Raw genomic sequence first — 20,521 nt, 5'->3', positions numbered from 1 at the left:
TGGTCCCTCTAATCACGCCAAGAACTTAAAATACTTATGAATCTTGAAGTCTAGTGTAATTACTGACACTTATTTGTCTGCTCTGTGTTTCATTTTGAGTTAAATATTTTGTTGTCTGTCCTACCTCTTGTCTTGGGACAGGTGCATGTGTTGTGTAAGACTTTAATGTGGGAAATCCCGAAATAGGTTGTTCCCGTTCTAAAATTTGGGGATGAAGTTGAAGATTTTTGCCAGTGTTTCCAAGTTAGACTAGTTGTCTGAATTGTTGTGACAGCGTATTATTTTAAGAATTAATAAGCTTACTTTATGTCCCTGCAGGCTAAGTGCAGGAGGAACAAGGATACAGAAAACTGGTTAGCCTTTTGGAGGTTTAAGTATTGACACAGAGAACAGGAAAATGTCAGTGGCAGGAGGAGTTAGCTTAGGTAGATGTAACAGGAGGAGCAGGAATATCCATTTTGGTCATAAATCTCTTAAAATTTCCAGGTCAGTTTAAGCATAATATGAAACTGTGCCCCAGGTCAGCTAAGTGATTTGCCATTTGCTTCTCTGTTCTGAAAATACAGTGACAATTTTATGATCCATCCATAGGACACATTTCTCATTTACATTTTCTTCTCCAACAGAACTTTTTAAACTCCAGTAGCTGCCCGGAAATTCAAGGTTTCTTGCATGTGAAAGAACTGGGTAGGAAATCATGGAAGAAATTGTATGTGTGTTTGAGAAGATCGGGACTTTACTGTTCTACAAAAGGAACTTCAAAGGTAAGATTAAAAAAGAAGTTGCACAGTACTAGTATGTAAGAGCATTTTCTGCTTTTACAGTGGGGATTTTTTGCTGGTGATTAAATATCTGCACACAGCATTCCCTTTTTTTATCTCATAGGAAAGGATAAACAAGCCATGATCAAATGACAGCCAAGCCCGGAGCTCTCAATGCATGAAAATAGCTATATAGCATTGTTATATAATAAAACCAAACTAGCTGGGCAACACAATTGTGGCTGCTGAAGTTGTGCTAACAAGGTTAGCATATGGCTCGTGAATTTAGTTTCAATGGTACCGTAAACAGTATTTTGTATTCTCTAACTTTTAGATTTCTCAGGAGCAATGTAATAGGCTGTGCCATTTTTAATGCAGTGTGTTTGAATAAGTGTTTTGCCAGCTGCTTCTCTAAAGCACTTTCTGCTAGCAGGCTGATATTTAAAAGGTGACATGCCCTGTGGGCTCCAGGCTGCCTGAGAGAGGAGCACAGTGTTCACACACTGCCCTCTGTTGGAGGCTGGTCTTGAGAGACTGCAAAGCTTGCAGCAAAATCTTCCAAAATCGTACACTCACCTATGATAAAACATGTTATTTCCCCAGGAGCCAAGACATTTGCAACTGTTGGCTGACCTGGAAGACAGCAATATCTTCTCATTGATAGCAGGCAAGAAGTTGTACAATGCGCCTGCAGAGTATGGATTTTGTATAAAGGTAATTCTTATCGTGAAGTTCTTCCAAAGTTCCAGACAGAGTTGGTAGCTCAGAGTCCTCCCAGCCCGCAGCTAAATGGGGTTTGCGTGTAAAACTCTGCAAGCATTTCTGACTTGATCTTTAACATCTTTCGTTTGGCAGGCATGTCCTGTGAATCTTGCCATCATTTTATGTGACACTTTTAACACTTTATCTGGTGCTCCTTTGGCTTGGGAAGTTCTGTGCAAGAGCAGCTCAGTGCTGAAGCGTGGTGTGCCTGTGAGGTGGCCTTGGCTGACCTCACAGATTATTTATTTTTTCAATCACTCTAATTGAATAGGAAAGTTTGTCTGGACAGTGAGCACCAAAACTATATAGCTACGAAGGACCAAGCTCCGGTTGGGTGTAGTTGCGCTTATTTAAAGAGGAAGATTGCCTTGTAAAATGGAAATAAGAATAAGCAGTTGCCTTTGAGGATTTCAAAAACTGCTGTGCTGATGGATAGGTTTGGAAAGTATTTCAAAGCTCCATGTAATTGTCTGAGAAGAAAAAAAGGCTGGGAGCTGGTTAAATTGACAGCAGTGAAATAGTCTCCTTCCCAGCAGTTGTTCCAGACAACAGTGGGTTTGCCTCAGAGAGCAGAGATGCTGCAGGACACATCCTGACATTACGGAAGCAGACTGGCACTAACCTTCAGTTATGGAAACTTCGGTTCTTCATGTCAAAATGGGGGCTCATAAAAATCAATTTAAAAAAACAAAACAAAACAACAAAGCCACAAAAAACCTGCAAAGCCCACCAAAAAATACAAATGCCTTTGTTCTGGTTCTAGCAGGGCCTGAGTACCTTGTTGCTGCAAACTGCCAGAGCTGCAGAGTATTTCAAAGCAGGCACTGATGTTTATCTTACTGGACCCAGCTGAGAAAGTGATTTCTTTCATAGCATGCCTAGCTTCTCCTGAGCTTTAATTCAGAGTGGTGTGACCTTTTCCTGGCCAGTTCTTGACTAATACTGTACTTGCCTTTACTCTGCAGTGAACTTACATGTTGTTTTTTCTCCTGAATTTATCTGACTTCCTTCTAATATTTTATAGCCCAACAGAGTGAGAAATGAAACTAAGGAACTGAGGTTGTTGTGTGCTGAAGATGAGCAAAGCAGGACGTGCTGGATGACTGCCTTTCGACTCCTCAAGGTACCTCCTCTCTTCTGTGTGAATAGAGCTACCCGTGTAGTTAAGTTGCATTGGTCATTTTGTTTGTGAGAAGTGATGTTCTTAAACATCATCTGCCTCCAAAGCAATACAGCCAAGAGCAAAATGCCAGGCAGACATGTCCCTCCTAAGCTTTTAAGGACAGCACTGAGCTCATTTCCTTCCGTTTATGAATCAAGTATAATTCTAATATATGTGAATGAATCAAAAAACTGCTTAACAAGGTATTCGCAAGTTATCATAAAGCTAAAGAAAATGTTTTGAAAATGGTAAGTGTTTAGCTTAACTAGAACAGAGTGCTCTCTAGAGCCTTTGCCTCAGTTCTCTGAAGGTTCTATTTTAAAAAGTAACAAAAATAAGCAACTCTGTCTCTGGGTGAAAGTTATTAATATCTGAGAGTAAATTATGAGATTTCTTGTAACATAGTAGGAGGCTTCACAGGTTTCTTTCAAACAAAATCAGCACAGAAGGAACTCAGGAGAAGGTTGGCTATTTTGTGCTCTTTGAAGCAGAGAACTTCCTGATCTTCATAGCGAAATGTGCAGAATTTTTTTTTTGGTTTGGGTTTAAATTTTTCCCTGAAGGTGCTGCTTTGTGAAAGGGAATATACATATATATTTTAAAAAAAAAAAAAAAAAAAGGAAATATAATAGCTGATGTGTTTCACATGAAAAATCTCACCTCTCTTCGGCACAGTTATCACACTCTCTAATATTCAGTGTTAGAGGGCAGCATACAAAATGTGATAAAAAGTAGATAAAAAATAGAGACACGCACAAAGTGTGGTACTTGATACTAGGTACATGTCCACCAAAACAGGGTGGAGAACCTTGACCTCAGTCATCTTTGGTTCTCCCTGTAGCAAACAGATAATTTCAGATTTGGAAATGAGGCCACGGCTGTTCCTCAGTCTGCTGTGGTCAGTGCTCCAGTGTCCTGCTGGTGGCTGCTGTGTGCCAGACTGTGCCCAAAATGGGATGTGTAATCCGCGGGCACTGTGAGCAGTTGTCCTCTCTGTCCTGAATGAGCAGTCACTATTCCAGCCTAAGTGGCAGCCCGCATCGGCAAAACCTTCACACCCCTCTCTGCCAAAATGCCGCTTTCCGCAGCAGCATTTCACAACCAGCTGCTGAAGAAGGTGCATTCCTGCAGCTTGTGTCCAAGGAGCTGAAAGGGTGTGCGGGCATCAGAAGGAGCATGAGGTTTATCGCTTCCCAGTCCACATGTGGCATTGACTGGGAGAAACCACAGAGATTCCCATTGCTGCCTAAGCATTGTTTATTCCTCCCCTCCCTTTCAAATATGGTTTCTCTGATTTGTTTATCGTCAAGACATGACAAATGTTTGCTACAGTTACCTGTTCTAGGGAAAGCAAATCAGACTCCTAGGCCTGTGAGTATGAAAACACAACACCTGTTCTCCATCTACATTAAATGGTCACCTTCCAAGCCAGAGCACATCTCTGAGTGTTCTCCAAATATTATCTCATTTGTTAATTGTAAGAGATGCTGTGTTGCAGTACAGAAGTTCCTGTTTTAAGTTGTTAGAAAAGCAGGTGTGTTAGCCATAGTGTGGGCCAGGATGCAAGGAGCAATCCCAGTTAGAAGATGCATATTTGATCTCCATGGAGCTGATACCTCTGTTGACTATCATAATTCACTCTCCACTTACTTGACTTGGCTCATGTTTAATACACATTAACAATTATAGTGAAAGTTTGAGTCCCCAGACAATTCCAGGTGCTTCTTCTCAGCTGTCCTTTACTTTTCGTAACTACACAGAATTTTGCATAGTGGGGAAAGCACTCAGAGGATCAGACAGTTGTAGTGAATTGTGCCTTGAAGATGGCACTTGCTCTGAAGAAATTGGCTACACTGGTCTAGGCACTAATGTTCCTGAATGGCAAGGAAAAACCTTCAGAATGTACAGAATTAGCTATTCTTACCCAGCAGGTAGACATGCGTCTTTCTGGGACTCCTTCTTTGCAGTGCGGCCTGTGGCAGCAACGGTGCTGTATGGCAGTGATTTCTGTACACTGGCACGTAACATTCACCCTACGGGGTGAATTAACGCTACGGGGGGAAAATTAAGGGTGTGCCAGAAGGCTGTGGCTGTGACCCTCCTTTTTGTTTACCTATTGATTTAGCTTGCTATAGTCACATATTACCCTGTTTAAAAAATTATCTGTACCATTTCAGTTAGAACAGTCAGTAAGCAGTGTTGCTGTACCTCAGCACTGTGTCTCTAAAGAAGACACTGAGTAGGTTTTTTCCTACCGCCCTAGTTACTAGTGTTGCTAAAATTTATCATGTTCAACGAGGAACAGGACTGGAATTAAATCACCTTATTTTTACTAAGATGAGAGAAATACCCGAAGTGTTATTTCCTGACAAAATTTATTAAAAGATCTAGTGAATTAGAAGGGTTCTTAGTTTTTAATCACTATGAAAACCAAGTTTGAACGGCTTACGAAGAATTTTTTTAAGTTCACATTACTATGAGAGTAAAAAGAGAGGGAGTTAAAATATGTGTTCTGACCTCGAGTGAGTGCTTATATTCTACAAGGTAAACATGGTGATATCTGATGGTGGCAGAAATTACCTGTGTATTTCACTCAGGCTTGTAAAAGTGTTGTCTTTTAAATAAAACTTGTCGTGCATATTTACTGCTCAATTGCCACCTGCCAGTCACTGTTACTCGGTGCAAATTGCTTTGGGACAGCTTCTGATCCTGAAAATAATAAACTGGTGATGCTTTGCTCCAGTGTAAGTGGTATTATGAAACCACTACAGGCTTTTTTTTTCCTGGGGTATATATTTGAATAATAATGTCCTTGCATTTCTGTTGGCAGTATGGAATGCTACTGTATCAGAATTACAGAATTCCTCAGCAGAGAAAAGCCATGCTTCCACACTTTTCCACTCCCGTAGTAAGTAACGAACTTTACCTCATTAATGTATGATGTTGGAAAAGATGCATTTGCTCTTGCATTTTAAAAGTGGAAAATTTTATGCTAACAAATGTAAATCCAGCATTATGTAGCAAATCAACGTAAAGTTCACATTTTGCATGAGTATGGTGTACATGGTTGGCTCTCCATTATCTTAGGCTTACGTGATCCACATGATTGAAAAATCCTGGATACGTCAGGCGCTTTGAGAAGTACAGTACAGAGACATCTGGCTGTCTCTGCAGAAGCCAGCTTGGGTCTGGCAAAACTAACATGTAAATTTCCTAAAATATGTCGGGCCAAGAGCTGACTGTTAGCTATCTAGAAGTGAAAATCGTAAATTTGGATCCCAACTGGCCCTGAAAATGACTGGAGTATAGTAACAGGGCAAGTGGGCAACTTGAGCAAGACAGATTTTATTCTCAGCCATTGAATCCTCTCCCTCTCCTACAGCCGAAAAAGAAAAGCCATCTTTTTTTTGTGTTTGTGAATCTTTTGGAAGGGGAAAAAAAAAGCTATGTATTTTCTGTGCTGGTGAAGGCTAACTTGGGACAGTCTTCTGAAACCAAAAACATTTTGAAATTAAACTCTCAAGCTGGTTTTTTCTTTCCCTGTTTTTTGAAACAAGTGAAAATTCCTTTTCAGAGAAGTGTATCTGAAAACTCACTAGTAGCAATGGATTTTTCGGGGCAAATAGGAAGAGTTATTGAAAATCCTGCTGAAGCACAGAGTGCTGCCTTGGAAGAAGGACATGCTTGGAGGGTAGCTATCTTCTCTTCTTTTCTATTTTTGTATTAGTGTCTGTTGAGAGCCAAACCACGGAGTGTGCTATCATGTTAGTGCGGTGCTGGTCACAGTCTAGCTTAGCTCCAACCTGAAGCAATCACACTGCAAGCATGCAGATCTGAAAGTCAATATCCATCTTTAGCAAAACTGTCACATTCACAACAACCTTCTACCACTGCTTCTCTGTCCCCCTAGTGTCCAGAGGAAAGTTGAGGGGGAAAGCAGACCCACCAGAACTTTACTGCCAGTTTGCAAAACCAGTCTCTGAGGAGGAATATGTCAAATTAAATGCTTCCCCACATGGAAGAGGCTGGGGCTCTGACTAATGGCTTGCTCCCAGTAAGTTTAACTGCAGAATATACAAGAGGCAGGACCTCTTGCAATGAAAACTGATGTAACTTGTTTATAGTGTCTTGTGGACAGACAGCTGCAGTATAAGTTTTCCCACATGCTCGTCTCTTAGGGAATAGGTGTCATTATGAAGCACTACCTGGTGCTTTTATGTATGGGAGGGAAATACTGCTTGGTTTACTGAGTGCCTGGTGTTTTGCCTGAGCAGAAACATATCAGACTTTTCTTTTTTCTGTCATTTTAAAAATTTATTTTCTTTTTTCCCTTTTTTTTTTTTTTAAGATACTGAGCTTTCATCATTAACATCTGGCTTGTGTTTTAAGCCAACTGAAATGAGCCGCTGCTTGTAGATTAGCCCCCTTCAAAGTTGCATTTCTTTTTCTCACTCTTGCATTAAACTTGCCCAGCCCCCAGTTTCCTGTAAATTAAATCTGTATTGCATGTGCACTAATTCTCTTCTGTTAAAGCTTTAGTGTGGTTTTAATGGTAATTCATTTTCTCTATAGAAACGTAGCACAAGAATGAACATCTTGGGTAGCCAAAGTCCACTCCATCCTTCCACGCTGAGTACAGGTAAATTCTGCTGGTTTGTAAGCATAATATCAGAGGCCTCTGTGGTAAATAAAAGTTACATTTCATACAGAGACAGAGGACAGTCAGGTAGTATTAATACAACAATGTCAAATACAATGTTTATGTTTATCGGTAGCTTCTGTGTCATTAACATGCTTACCCGTACAGAGATAGTAAAAGGAACTTGTTTTTCTTTGGAGGCACGCTCAAGCTTTTCTTCAATATTAATCTTTCGAAATCCGGATTTTATAAAAATAAAGACACCATAAATGTTACATATAACACAATTCACTAGTTGTTTCTTTGTTTTAGACAAAGAAAGTCAATGAGTGATCTCTTAATCTTTAAAGAGTAAAAATCTTCAAAATAGCATTCATTCCATACTAATTGAATAATGTAAAGTTATGGATGCCTTTAATGTGAGTCCTGAATATCTCTTTAAGGTTGCAAAATAATAGGAAATTGCATTATTAATATATCCTGGACTTCTTGGAGGAAACACAGCTCTTCCCTGTTTCTGTGCTGTTGAAAAGAATTTTAAAATACCATTTGAAAAACAATAATAAACATAAAAATGTCTGGGAGTAACTCCACCCTTGAAAGCACAAACTGAAGTGCTTTTCATTATTTGAGAGTTAAAGTGACTCAGTTCTAACTCGTTAGCTTATACATTGTATTCTAAGAATTTAGTCCCAACACTTTCAAGAAGTTATGAAAAGGCAATATTATAACTTAGTCATGCAAACCAGAAAATACGTGGAGATAATGCCATCTACTTGGTATATTAAGTAGGTGCAGTAGCTGATGCATTTTTTTTCGTTTTGATTCATTTTTATATAGATAGGTGAAAGATATATTATGTAATGAAACTGTACCCACTATTAAAATGTTTAAATAGTGTGTGGAAAAAACTGTTGCACGTTACTGTTTGTAACCATCCTTTCTTTCCCTCTTTTCCCTCTTGCCTCCAGTTATTCATAGGACACAGCACTGGTTTCACGGCAGAATCTCTAGAGAAGAATCTCACAGGATTATTAAGCAACAAGGGCTTGTGGATGGGTAGGTATTCCTGTTGCTTAGTATTTATGATCTGATGGTAAGTGTTACAGACAAGAGCAAAACTGCTGCTGTAAGCATTTACAAGCTTGTGAGCACTTTTGAGTAGCCTGATTCTTGACTAGTCCCTTTATAATTAATTCCTGTGATCTGCATAGAAGACACATTTTTCAGGCAAAGCGGTACCTAGACAATTGCCCAGAAATTTGTAATCAACCATTTGGGTTTTTTTACATGAATCAGAGCAGTTAACGATGATTTCTCACTATTTATTTCTGTTCTAGAGCAAAGGAAGCACCTGTGCCAGCAGTCTCTAAAATGTCTGTACTTGAGATTTAAGTATCTTCTGAGCATCTCTGTTTCCCTTATTTGTATGTAGTTATGGTTATAGAAGGGAAGTTGCTTGAACTGTATTCAGCAGTTCTTTATTTGTGGAATGGGGAGAGCACAGTTGCCTTCAGTTCATTCATCTCACTGCTGGCAGGGTTAACGTAGAAACTTATGTTGGCTTCTCAGGAGACAGTCAAGTTCAAACCTTTCTTTGGCATTTTCTGATTCAGCAGCATCACGAATCTTTGAAGGATGAAATACATTGCAGAAGTAGAAATTGCTAATGCATGTGCATATTCCTCAAGAAGAGCTTTTTTACTGTTTTGAGTTTTTTGCTGGGCTTAAGCTATTGGGTTTTAGCTGAGCAGGCCAAACAGAAAAGCTGAGGAAGCAAAGGACCACTGCTGACTTGTTGGGTTTCTGGTTCTGTCACGCTACAGATCGTCTTTACAATCCGAGGCTCATTTTGACTTGTTGCCTTAGGAATCTAGCAGGCCATCCTTCTTGGGGTCTTCATAAATGTGTTAATGCCTTCAAGACGGTGTTGAATTTGTGCCCAGCCATCTTACTCACTGTGGAAGGTGAAAACTAGTTAGTTTGGCTGTGACAAGGTCAGTCAGCAGTGGCAGAAGAACCATGTTACCTGTGTGCTCTGAGGTCTAAGGATCGTGGTTTTCAGGACAGAAAAAGTCCGGTCTGTGTTTTCCTGCTCTGTGCGTTCTTGAACAAAAGAAGGGGGAAAGTTAATAGTCTTCTGATGGTTCATGTAAGATGTTCAGCAATGTATATAGACAGCTATACTGCTGTCATTAGACTGTTTCTGGAAGCTATTGGTGAGCATGCGTCCATCTGTATAGTCATTATTTGTGTGGACAGCCTGTTGCTTTCCAGAGGGTGAGGATCAATTGTGCTGAGCTTGGCTTTGTACCACCAGTTTATGATACCGGGCGTTATCTGAAATGGCTAGATGCAAGATAATGTAGAGATAACTGCGTGAACTGCAGCAGCCACAGAGCAGGGAAGAGATGGATCTTGATGTGTAAAGTCCTTGGTCCCTTTTCCACACATCTGGTCTTGCTAGGACTAAAAAGGAATGTTCAAATACCATGCATGTTTTCCGGTGGTGGCAAGACATGCCTGTCTCTGAGTAGTGCACTGACCCTGGTTAAGATGGTGCATTTTTGTGGTATTGACATTTCTCAATTGGTTCTGAGGAGCTGGAGTAAGTTCTTTTGGGTTCGTAAGACTACAAGCAGTTCTTGCAACTCAGCCTTGGACAAGTGTGTTCCTGGCTTAGTGGTTAGCAATTAGGAGGACTTGAGGCCTCCCCCAGCACTGTGCTTGGCCATCTCACAAATCCACTAGTGATTAGCACTGTGAGACTCATGCCAAAGGTATATTCTTGTTTCCTGTGGCGTGGAGAGGTTATTTTTCTTTAGTTCATAAATGTCATGGGGAGGAAACATTTTTTTACTAGAATTTTTTCTCCTCTTCCAAGTATGTATTTAACCATTTGAGGTACGACTCCAGTTTTGTGGGTTGACTTAAAACTGACAGTTGCATAGTGTATGATGTTGCTAGCTATACTCCTATTTCCAGTGATTTGAAGGAAAAAGACAGTGACTGTTTTAGAGGAAAAAACAGTGTGTCTTTTTCCCATCTTGATTGTGTGGATGCTACTTAACTGATAAGTTGTTTTAAGAAAGTATTGAGTTTCTGTGCAACTGTGGCCATTTATTTTAAACGTAATTTTGCTAATAGTGGATTTCTGTAAACTGATGCAAGATCCTGGAGAGTGAAAAGAGATTTTGATGTATTACTTTCCCATCTACAGAAATCCAGATTTGCTTTGGAGTTAAATGAGAACATTTTCTTCACAAGAGTAGCCATCAGTAACGGAAAGCTCAGTTAGAGACCCTTTAAAAAAGCCTCATACATACATTCATAGGGGAAGAACTACTGCCATGTATCTTTCAGTTCTAATTTCTTCATCTATTACTGTTATATAGCCATGGTATAAAAATTGAAAGCAAATTGCCAGTTGCCTGTTAACGCAACTAAAGAAGAGTTAGGCAATAGCACAAAATGACTTGGTAGTTCTGATTATTTATGAAGAAATGGATTGTGTTATTCAGTGTGTACTTAAAAATGTTCTCTCCTAGACTATTTCTTCTCCGGGACAGCCAAAGCAATCCAAAGGCTTTTGTACTTACGCTGTGCCATCATCAAAAAATAAAGCATTTTCAAATCTTGCCGGTAAGCAGATTATTTTTGATACTGATCACCAAAAAAAAGAACTTATAAAGCTTTGCCAACATCTGAAGAGACCTCGTATTAATTACTGATGTAATTAACAGGGATGTTTCCATTAGCAACTATATTAGCAACTATTCTTTAGAATTGTCAAATGCCTGATTAAGATTCTTTGTTAACATTGCCTGAAAAAACAGCGTAAGTCATTTAGATACAGATGTAATGCAAATAACTTGTTCTCTATGACTGAGAGCAGCAACAGTGGCAGTTGTCACCCTGTCACTTAGGCAAATGTAGAATAACTTAGGGAAGCTGTAAAAACTTTTATTCTGAAGGTATACAGTACCATTGGGCTTAAAGTAACGTTACACTGAGATGGCAATGAACTGTTTGATTTTTATCTTGATCAAAAAGAGCACCAGAAGTTTTAAGATCACACCGACCTCTCTGTTGGTCCAAGCCTTCTACCCTTGCTTTGCCTACCAATTTTACAAACAGCTAACAAATATTTTGGGGGTAATGTAATGAAGACCAGTCTATGCAACTTTCAGTTACTCTCCCCGTGAGCTTTCCCTTTAATTAAGAAAACATTTCAAGTTGCGTTACTGTACGTCCCTTTCTAGTGCTGTGCGTGGTTTTGTGAAGATCTCCGGGCACTGGGTTGTTTGGGCAGTGCTTGGCATTTATCTTATGTCACACACCCATACTCTTTATGTTTTGGCACGCTTGCATCTCTTCATGTGCAGCCTAAACTTGAAAAGGATGTTTTGTTTCCCCAGTGTGAAGATGATGGACAGATATTTTTCAGCCTGGATGATGGGAACACCAAATTCAGTGATCTAATCCAGCTTGTTGAATTCTATCAGCTAAACAAAGGAGTCTTGCCCTGCAAACTCAAACACCACTGCATCCGAGTGGCCTTATGACCTCAAATCTGACTTTCACTGAAGACTGGATTTGCTAGAAGAGTAATTGTAAGAGAACGTTGACACTGGGGAATTGGCAGATTTGTAAGCTGGTAAAAACAAATAAAAATATTATGCACCTTGGGACTCTGAAAGGGATGGATTCGACAGGTGGCAACAGACCAAGATTGCTGGTTTGTCTAACGCCTAAGAGTGATTGCTGCTGAGTGTCCCAGCATCCCAAAAATGGGGGGAGGGTATGTGAAACCATGAGTAAATTTGAAAGAAAACTGGAAACTGTCTTGGCTGGGCCACTTAACAGGAACAAGTGTGAAGAGAAATCTTTGGAAAGAACTCTTGCCCTGGAATAATCTTGACAATTAAGACTAGTGTGTTTACTTTTTGTATTGATCACTTTTTTTGCACTCCTACTTTGTTTCGGATATTGTATGCAGCCTATATTAGGAGCTGATGTGGCTTTTAAAATTCATGCAGGAGTTGGGTAGTAATCTGCACCCTAAAATGTATGGAATGCTTCAGCCTAAAAGGATCTAGAAGAAAATCAAGAAGTGTGTGTGTGTATGTGTGTGTGTGAGCGCGCACTTGTGCGTCTCAAAACTTCTCTGGAGACCTGAGGTTCGTTGATCTGCAGATGTCTTTGAAGAAGCAATGAAGATACAATTCTAAGAGAACATACCACCATATACATGCTCTTAAAACTGTTGACTTGTAGCATTATGGCTGTAGTATGTTGATGGCATACTAGTGGCATCTGGTCATGGAAAGACTGTATTAGATTCTATGCACAAATTTTTATTATTGGAGTGGTGGTTTGTTTTTTACAGCCTTTTGACTGTTTTCCTGAGGAAAATTACTGTTACTAAATAGAATAGGACTGAGTGACTACACCTGCATTTGAAACCATTTTTTTGTGAGGAGATTCTTCTGCAGGTAGTCTTAGTATGACACACAAAAAAAAAACAACCTGTGTTTTTAGCTTTATAGTTCCTTGAATTTTCAGAGTGTTTCAAAGAGCTTTTTCCATACGGTAAAGCTACAGTGACACAAAGCTCTCCTGGGGAATAGGGCACAAAAAGAACTGTACACCTTCTGGTTGTGGTAGGGCCATGAAAGTTTACATGATGAGAAGGAACATACTGGGAATGGAAATATATTTGATTGTAAACTAGCTGCTGGCAATATCATCCATCGAGGGAACTGGTGATCCCTGTGTCACACACGCTAAAGCACGCCAGTACCTGTGGCAGACAAGCACATATCCTGCTCTGGTCCTGGTTTGTCATCAGAACTACTTTATTGTTAATGTTTAAATCGATTATTTAATGTTTACACAATAACTCTTTCTGATGATAAAGCAGTATTAAAGTTAGACACGTCCCGCCTTGATCCTCCAATTGCAAATATTCTTTCAGCAATGCAGTTGGTGCAGGAACTGCTACTGAATTCACTTCCCAGTACTTGGTGCATTTGGCCACAGCGAGGATATTCCACTCTGGGAACTTGCAGAGCGTAGCGCAGAACGGAGCATTCTGAAGGTGGTAAATTATTTCCACAGGTTACTTCATCTGTACTAATATTTGCCACTGGGTTTGAAATCCTAGCCATCTGAAAGGATAAAGAAGGAAAACCAATCCTATACCTTTAGGTCTTCATGTAGTGTTGAGAATAGCTCAAGACAAACCATAACCTGCCTGAGTTGTCCATATCAGCTTGTAACTATGTCAATGGTATAGAAACACTGTATTTTAGTTTACAGAACACATGTAGTATTTTTTTTTCCATTTAATGTCTAGATATTAAAAATGAAGAAACTTGATTTTGTTTTTAGTAGCCTTTTTTGTTTTATTTTTTTTAATTGTACATAGTGAAATGAGTGTTCCTGCTTTCTAGACAATGTATTTTAAAACCTTGAAATTAAGCTAACTTAAGTCTGACTTCACTTTGCATGCTTCTATTTGGCCCCTATTAGGAGAAAAAAAGATCCTTGTATTGACTACATTACCAGTTAAATAAGACCATTTATGCTGTAGTTTTAAGTTCTTCTGTTTACATAGCTTAGTGACAACCATGCATTTTTCCCAGTAGGAGGATAGTATTTGCAGTGTTTCATATTTATAAAAAAAAACCTTGCATCTTATTTAAATTGAGACTAAAAGTTTGACTATGAATCATGATTTTTTTATGTAGATGGTTGACTTAGTATTTTGTACTTTTCCCAGCTAAAGTGAGCTGTTTAGAGAAAGTGACCACCTTCAAAGTGGCAACAATCTTACTTAAGCAGATCACTGCTTTGTCTTCTTTCTGCTGGAAAACAGTCAATACCACCTTAGTTTTCCAACAGATTCAGCTGGCTGCCAGCTCAGAATACCAAGGACTGAAGGACATTTGACTCTTATTTTTGTATTTAAATGACATGAATGTAAAGGGGATGCTCAGGGTTGTTTTGGAGCCTGTTGAATTTTTATCTTTTTGCCTGTGATTTTATTTTCTAAATAAATACTTCATGTAGCAATCTTGAATATGTTGAGAAGGAAAATGCCAAACCGTTTTGGTAATGAGGTTACTAGTTAAGTTATGTTACGATAGGTGTTAAAGTACAAAAAACTTTTTATTTGTTAATTAATCTTGAAGAAACACGTGCCTCAGTTTAGATGTTTTGTCTTATCTTTTCTGCACTAAATACCTGACAGTTTGACCAATCAATGCACCTTTCCAGTGGCAAGACTTGCTTATCGTAAATTATATTGTCACAATGCAAGATTTAGTGACTGTAAAATGGAATAAAGTTTAAAGTTTCAGGGAATGCAAAAGGTATTAACTTAAGAGACAAAACCTTTATTCAATATGCTTTGCTTCATACTGTAAATAGCTTTTTGGCTTGTGAACCTAATTGTAATCTTTCAGGTATTTTTGTACAAATAAGGGACTGATATTCTGTTTCTTGTAATTAGAAATAAACGTTAATACAATGCTATTCATTTTATATTGGAATGAATGTCTTCTTTTGGATATATCTGTACACCATGTGTCTCTTGCCTGACTGCTGAGTGATTTGGGGTGGGTTATGTTAAACAGCCTTTAAGAAGAGTTAAGAGGAAAACAGAATCCCCAAGGTATCTTTATTCTGATTGTTCTGTCTTACGATTCCTATTATGACAGACCGACCTTTATTTAAAAAATAACTTGTTCACTCTTTTTATTTGAGGAAAATTGTTGGGGATATTCTGCTATGATATTTACAATGTTCGTTTGGGAAGATTGCTGGAATCAAATCAGGAAATACAGCATGAGCATCTATTGTTTTATGACCCAAAGCTGTAACTCACTGAAAATGTGCACTCTGCGTAAAGCACTTTATTGGCATGATAACTCTTGGATCAGAAAACTTTTCAATAGTACTTTCAGAAAGCACTTATCTACCCCTGTAATCCTTATATTTGAGTGGCCCATCAGCATTTGGGTGGAAAAGCACATCTGCACAAAACATGTTTTTGCTTAGAAAAGCCACAGGGGGAGGGCAGAGACTGGCGGTTCTTCTGGTAGATACAATAATAGACAGTTGGCAAGGTTTCACTTTTTTGTTGGACAAAATCCTCTCCTGTTTGTGTCTTGCTAATCTATAGAGGCCATCAAATGCATTCCAAAAATATTTCTATCTGGAAGTATGTGTTAAAGTGCTTAGCATTCGCTGTCCCGCATGCAGCAACTTATTCTTCCACTGGGTTGCGCAAAGGGAGGGAACTGCTTGCTTACAAAAAGTTCGAAGGTGCCTACTTCTTGCTTAGCTAAAGGAAGCTGTGCTGACATTGAAACCACCCCCCTCTGTAATCATTAAAAGTCAAGGACTATATTCCACACAAAACTGTAATAAAAAAAAAAACCCAACCCCAAACCCCACCTTACTTTATTGCATTTATTACGTTTGGAGCAGACAATAAGATGGCATTAAAAAGAAGCAGCATGGTATAATCAGACGCTTGATTCCACATGAAGCCTAGTGTGAAGTTCACCTGGCAAAACTGCTTAAATGCATTTGGACCTCTGAGTAAGTGAATATCAGACTAGTGTTTTACAGCATGTGCCTGCAGCACTTTTTCTGGATACACAGAACCCCAAAGTTAGGTTTATGTTAACACCAAATTGCTTCCTTGACCTGTACCTGCAAAACCAAATGAGTAAAACATCACGAGATGAGCCATTTCCCTTCAAGTAAACTGAACTTTAGATGGCTGTGGGATTGTTTCTTCTAATTTAGAATAATAGAAAATAATCATAGAATGGTATGGTTTGAAAGGGACCTTCAAAATTCATCTAGTCCAACCCCCTGCAATGAGCAGGGACATCTTCAACTAGATCAGGTTGCTCAGAGCCTCGTCCAGCCTGGCCTGGAATGTCTCCAGGGATGGGGCATCTACCACCTCTCTGGGCAACCTGGGCCAATATTTTACCACCCTCATTGTAACAAATTTCTTCCTCATGTCTAGCCTGAACCTCCCCTCTTCTACTTTAAAACCATTACCTCTTGTCCTGTCAAGTGATGTTTTTATCTGGTTTGTTAATGTCCAGCTTGTATATTGCTTTGTGTCTTGGGCATTGTTTGTCTAACATTTTGGAAATTTCAGTAACATCAGCAAATGGAGAAAAGAGAGATCTTCCTTTGAAATATCCATGTTGCCTTAATTTGGGTTGCTTCTGCATCCTAAAACTTATGTCTTCCTTTCTTAACTTGCAGCACAATGTAGTTAGTATTTGAAAAGCAAATACAACTACAATTATGTCCAAGGGCTATAGGATTTTTGTTGCATATTGTGATTAGTCAAGTCTGAGATTTCAAAATATATTACTTTGTTTAACACTCATATCGCAGACTCAGACTGAAGACACTCTGTTATCATTGCTCATCATTTTGAACAGACACTTGCGGATTTTTAAGCAAGAAAGATTGGTTCATCACAAGACACTGAGCTCTGATTAACAGGGTCTTACAAAACTTGTTTGTTTAACCAGGTTTGGATGTTTTGCTATGATCGGGTGCTTTCTATCTGTTGGCTGCAGTAGTCTGGCCCTACAATTGGGGAACAGGATGGGGAAATTATCAGCGCAGTTTCTGGCTCTGAGTCAAAATCCAGCCTGGGTTCATGGGCACTGAACCTCAGCTCAGCTGCAGTCAGAGCTGTGACTCTCAAGAAAAGAGAGCTCAGAAGAGTTAGACTGTGAGGGAAATGGAGTGGAGAAAAGAATTACTCTTGGGCAGCATTGTCCAAGTGGTGGCGTGGATGTGACTAGGAACACAGTGAAGACAGTGGTGTGACGTCTGAGTGCTGCTCACCAGTCCCTTGGAGTCAGCTTCCCCTTTTCTTCCCTCAGACTTGTGAAGACACTTCTACATGCAGGCTTCCACTTCTATTTGCCTTTTGAAACACATTGTCCAGAGGTATGAGGATTGGCATTTTGGGTTATTGAGCACAGAATTAGCTATGAAATTGGTGTTCTCTACAGCCTGCCCATTCTCCACAACAGTCCGTCCAACAGCCATCAAGAGAAAAGGAAGGTAAAAGTAGGGTTCTGCCAACAATGGTGAGAATAATTAAAGCAAATCACTAAGCTCAGTACTGAAAATGCACAAGTTCATTGCCCCACAAAGAATGCTAGATACATCCTATTTTGAAATTTTTTTAGTTAGTATTTGATTTCTTCTGTAACACTTGCAAGTATAATAATAATACTTAATACTGCTGCTGAATTTGTGCAGGATATTAGTGTGTTCTGTGTGACTTTCACCAGTTCTTAGTTTTTCAGGTTACCGTAGCAGTCTCAGAATCAGGTCCGAGACAAAAACAAACACAGAAACGAGGCAAGCTGTGAGAATTAGAGCTTCCTGAAAAATTACCCCACAACACAACTAGTCATGGAATAATTACAGAATTGGTAGGTAGAATAATTAATTTGTTTTTTCACTGAAGACTGTGGTTTGCGAAAACAGCTGGCTAAACAAGGATGAAAATTGTTGAAGGCTTACAAAGTTTGCCTCAAAATATTTACAGTCAATTGCTGGAAGAAGTGCTTGACCTTCTCTAGAAAACAGAGCACTGCGAAGAACAGAGTGTGTTTGAGAAGACATTGTATCCTCTTGCTTGCATGAGCTCCTTCACAAACAAAATCCCAGAAGCTGCTGCCGTTGAAAGGATGAGGAAGCAGGAACTCCTAGGACCGGAGCAGGAAGGGAGGCTTAGGATGCAGTAGCAATGGAAAAAGTACAAGGAATTGCAAACAAGGTGATTAGAGGAACCATCAAATATAGTGAGATGGCTCAGCCAACCAGAAATCAGAGACTGAGGGTAGTATAACAGACTTGCAGAAAAACATAGGCAGATGAGCAGAATGCAAAACATTTAATTATGATCCCTTTCAGTACACGTTGCAGAGCATCACTTGAAGTGTGCAGGGGCCCAGTTCAGGAAAACCAGAAGTATTTTTTCACAGATTGCTTGTGTAAGCTCCAGTGTTCTCTACCACAAAATGTAGCATGTGGCAAAAGTTCATGTGGGTTCACGGAGGGCTTAAACATAAGGACAGTGAAAACTCAGCTGATGGACATTGACTGCAAAATACCATTTTTCACTCTGGAAGATCATGGGCCACATGTCACCAAGTGCCAGGAGCAGCCTTTAGGGGAAGAATCATTACCTGGCTGCCCATATTTCTACTCTTTCTTCCTTGTATGTCCATTACCAAGTGTTAGGCAAGGTATTGGGCTAGGGAGATCTTTTATCTGATGCAGTATGTGTCCACAGGAGGGCCAGCTCATACAGGAAGAGCTGGAGGCAGTGCTAACAGCTGAGGAGAGACCAAGAAAAGCCTGTGCTACAATCAACTGCAGGCTCCCTTTGACTGAATTAAGGCTGCCCTCAGAGAAACAGCCATGTAAGCATTGAATTTACTCGCTACCACCCCAGAAGGTGATGCCTCCAGGGTCTGCAACAGCTGTCCCCCCCACACCAGCCTGCCACTGGGAGGGTTTGCTGGGGCACAGGGGCTGCTTGGTTCAGCTGCTACAGCTGGCCAGAGCCCGTTGGGGCCCTGAAGCTGTACAAGGGTAGTGTTTGGCTCGATTTAGGCCCAAAACAAAGTGATAAATGACAGGAACTGAGCAAAGTTATGCCACGTTCTCTGAAATGAGCGGTAGACTGGGAATAGATCCTGCTCACTTGCAAGTCAGGAGCAGGTATTCTGACAGTTGCACACAAATGGGTATTGCTGGACTTCTTTGTTCAGCAGTGCACAGGGTTGTGTTGCGAAGGCTTCTTCTAGGTAAAGTGCCACTTTTTTTCCTCCTGTGAGGGAGATGAGGAAGAGAAAGGGGCACACAACTGCTGGAGCCCAGTGTTTTCTCACAGAAACAGCACAGGGAGAGAGGGCTGTGCTGGGGCTGGCCAGATCTGAGTGGGTCCAGGGCATCCTGCAAGGCTCTCCCCAGCCACCCACTGCTGCTCGGACAGGGAGAGAATGGAAAGAGCAAATGCTGGTTCGCACTCCATTTACATCCCAGAGTATCTCTGGAACACTGACTCCCAAAGGGCCACCCCACAGCTCCCACCACACAGTGGTCGGGCACAGGGCCTGCCAGGTGGTCTCTGGCCCCAGGCACCTGCTGCTGTTTGAGGGACTCAGAACCCATCCAGCAGGGAAGGACAGGAAAATCACATTTTGCTAATTCCTGGTCTCCATTTCTGTCTGGTTTATGTCCAGGAGTGATTCAGGACAAAATGGTCAGCCCCCCTTAGAAAAAATAAGTAAATAAATAGGTAGGCAGATAGATATGTCTGACACGTCAGTGCATGCCAGTTGAAACACAGCCTGGACTTTGTGTCATTCCTGATCTGAAGGAAGCTGGGGTTTGCATGCCAGAGCTGCAGGCAGGGAGGAACCCCTGTCCCCTCCCCTGTCCCCCTGACTTGTCTCCTCCACTGCCCTTGGCAGCCAGGCCAGGCTGGCAGAGGTTGACTGTGAATGGGCCCCGTGATGGAGCCCAAGTCAGTGGGGTCTCAGGGTCCTGTGTTAAGCATGTGAGGGTTTTTTTTTCTTTCTTTCTTTGGTTTGCTTTGTTTTATGACAGTCACTGAGAAGGGCAGCACCCCAGGCTGTTTACAGCAGTAAAACAGCTCTAAGCAAAGGTCGGGTGTTCACCAGCCTCCTGTGTGGCAGTTGCTGCAAATGGCGGCACTGGCCAACGGCTGGGTGACGGCCAGCAGTGCTGCCTGGGGTGAGGCCGACCCTGAAAGCAGTGGGGTGCCTGTCCCCTCATGTCCCACCCCAGTCCCTGCCAAGGGGAGCACATCTCTGGTGTGTGAGTGTGAGGGTTTTACCTTTCGGCAGCGCCAGGGCATCTGGGGCAGCCATGCAGCCTCACCCCGGCCAGGAGGCACTGGGATATGGGAGCTGCCACCCGACAGGCCCTTGGGTGCAGCGAGGGCAGCCGCTGACCCGTTAGTTTGCCTTTGGGTTGTCCCTAGTTGTCCCACTTGCTGTCTAGTGTAAACTGCCAGATGTTTCAGTTGTGTAGGTGGTTTCATCAAAGTAATTCCCTGGTTTCAGAGCAGCAGAGCCAGTATCTGCTGGGGCTTCTGGGTCT

At 40.8% G+C, this 20,521-nt stretch overlaps 1 protein-coding gene across 8 annotated transcripts in view; it reads left to right on the top strand.

Annotated features, from left to right (window-relative positions):
• Positions 1–14,872, top strand: part of GRB10 (growth factor receptor bound protein 10) — a 148,387-nt gene extending 133,515 nt beyond the window's left edge. For all 8 annotated transcript variants that reach the window (XM_065052773.1, XM_065052771.1, XM_065052776.1 and 5 more), the window contains 9 exons: positions 627–764; positions 1,365–1,475; positions 2,548–2,646; positions 5,516–5,593; positions 6,260–6,376; positions 7,258–7,324; positions 8,296–8,383; positions 10,873–10,966; positions 11,743–14,872. In XM_065052773.1, the coding sequence (XP_064908845.1) occupies positions 627–764; positions 1,365–1,475; positions 2,548–2,646; positions 5,516–5,593; positions 6,260–6,376; positions 7,258–7,324; positions 8,296–8,383; positions 10,873–10,966; positions 11,743–11,889 (939 nt within the window). In that variant the 3' untranslated portion in view covers positions 11,890–14,872. The remainder of the gene's footprint in view (positions 1–626; positions 765–1,364; positions 1,476–2,547; positions 2,647–5,515; positions 5,594–6,259; positions 6,377–7,257; positions 7,325–8,295; positions 8,384–10,872; positions 10,967–11,742) is intronic.
• The last annotated feature ends 5,649 nt before the right edge of the window (positions 14,873–20,521 follow it).

This window comes from Columba livia, chromosome 2 (assembly GCF_036013475.1).
Source record: "Columba livia isolate bColLiv1 breed racing homer chromosome 2, bColLiv1.pat.W.v2, whole genome shotgun sequence".
NCBI lineage: Eukaryota > Metazoa > Chordata > Aves > Columbiformes > Columbidae > Columba > Columba livia.
The sequence above is the reverse complement of the archived record's forward strand: the minus strand, read 5'-3'. Positions and strand labels throughout refer to the sequence as shown.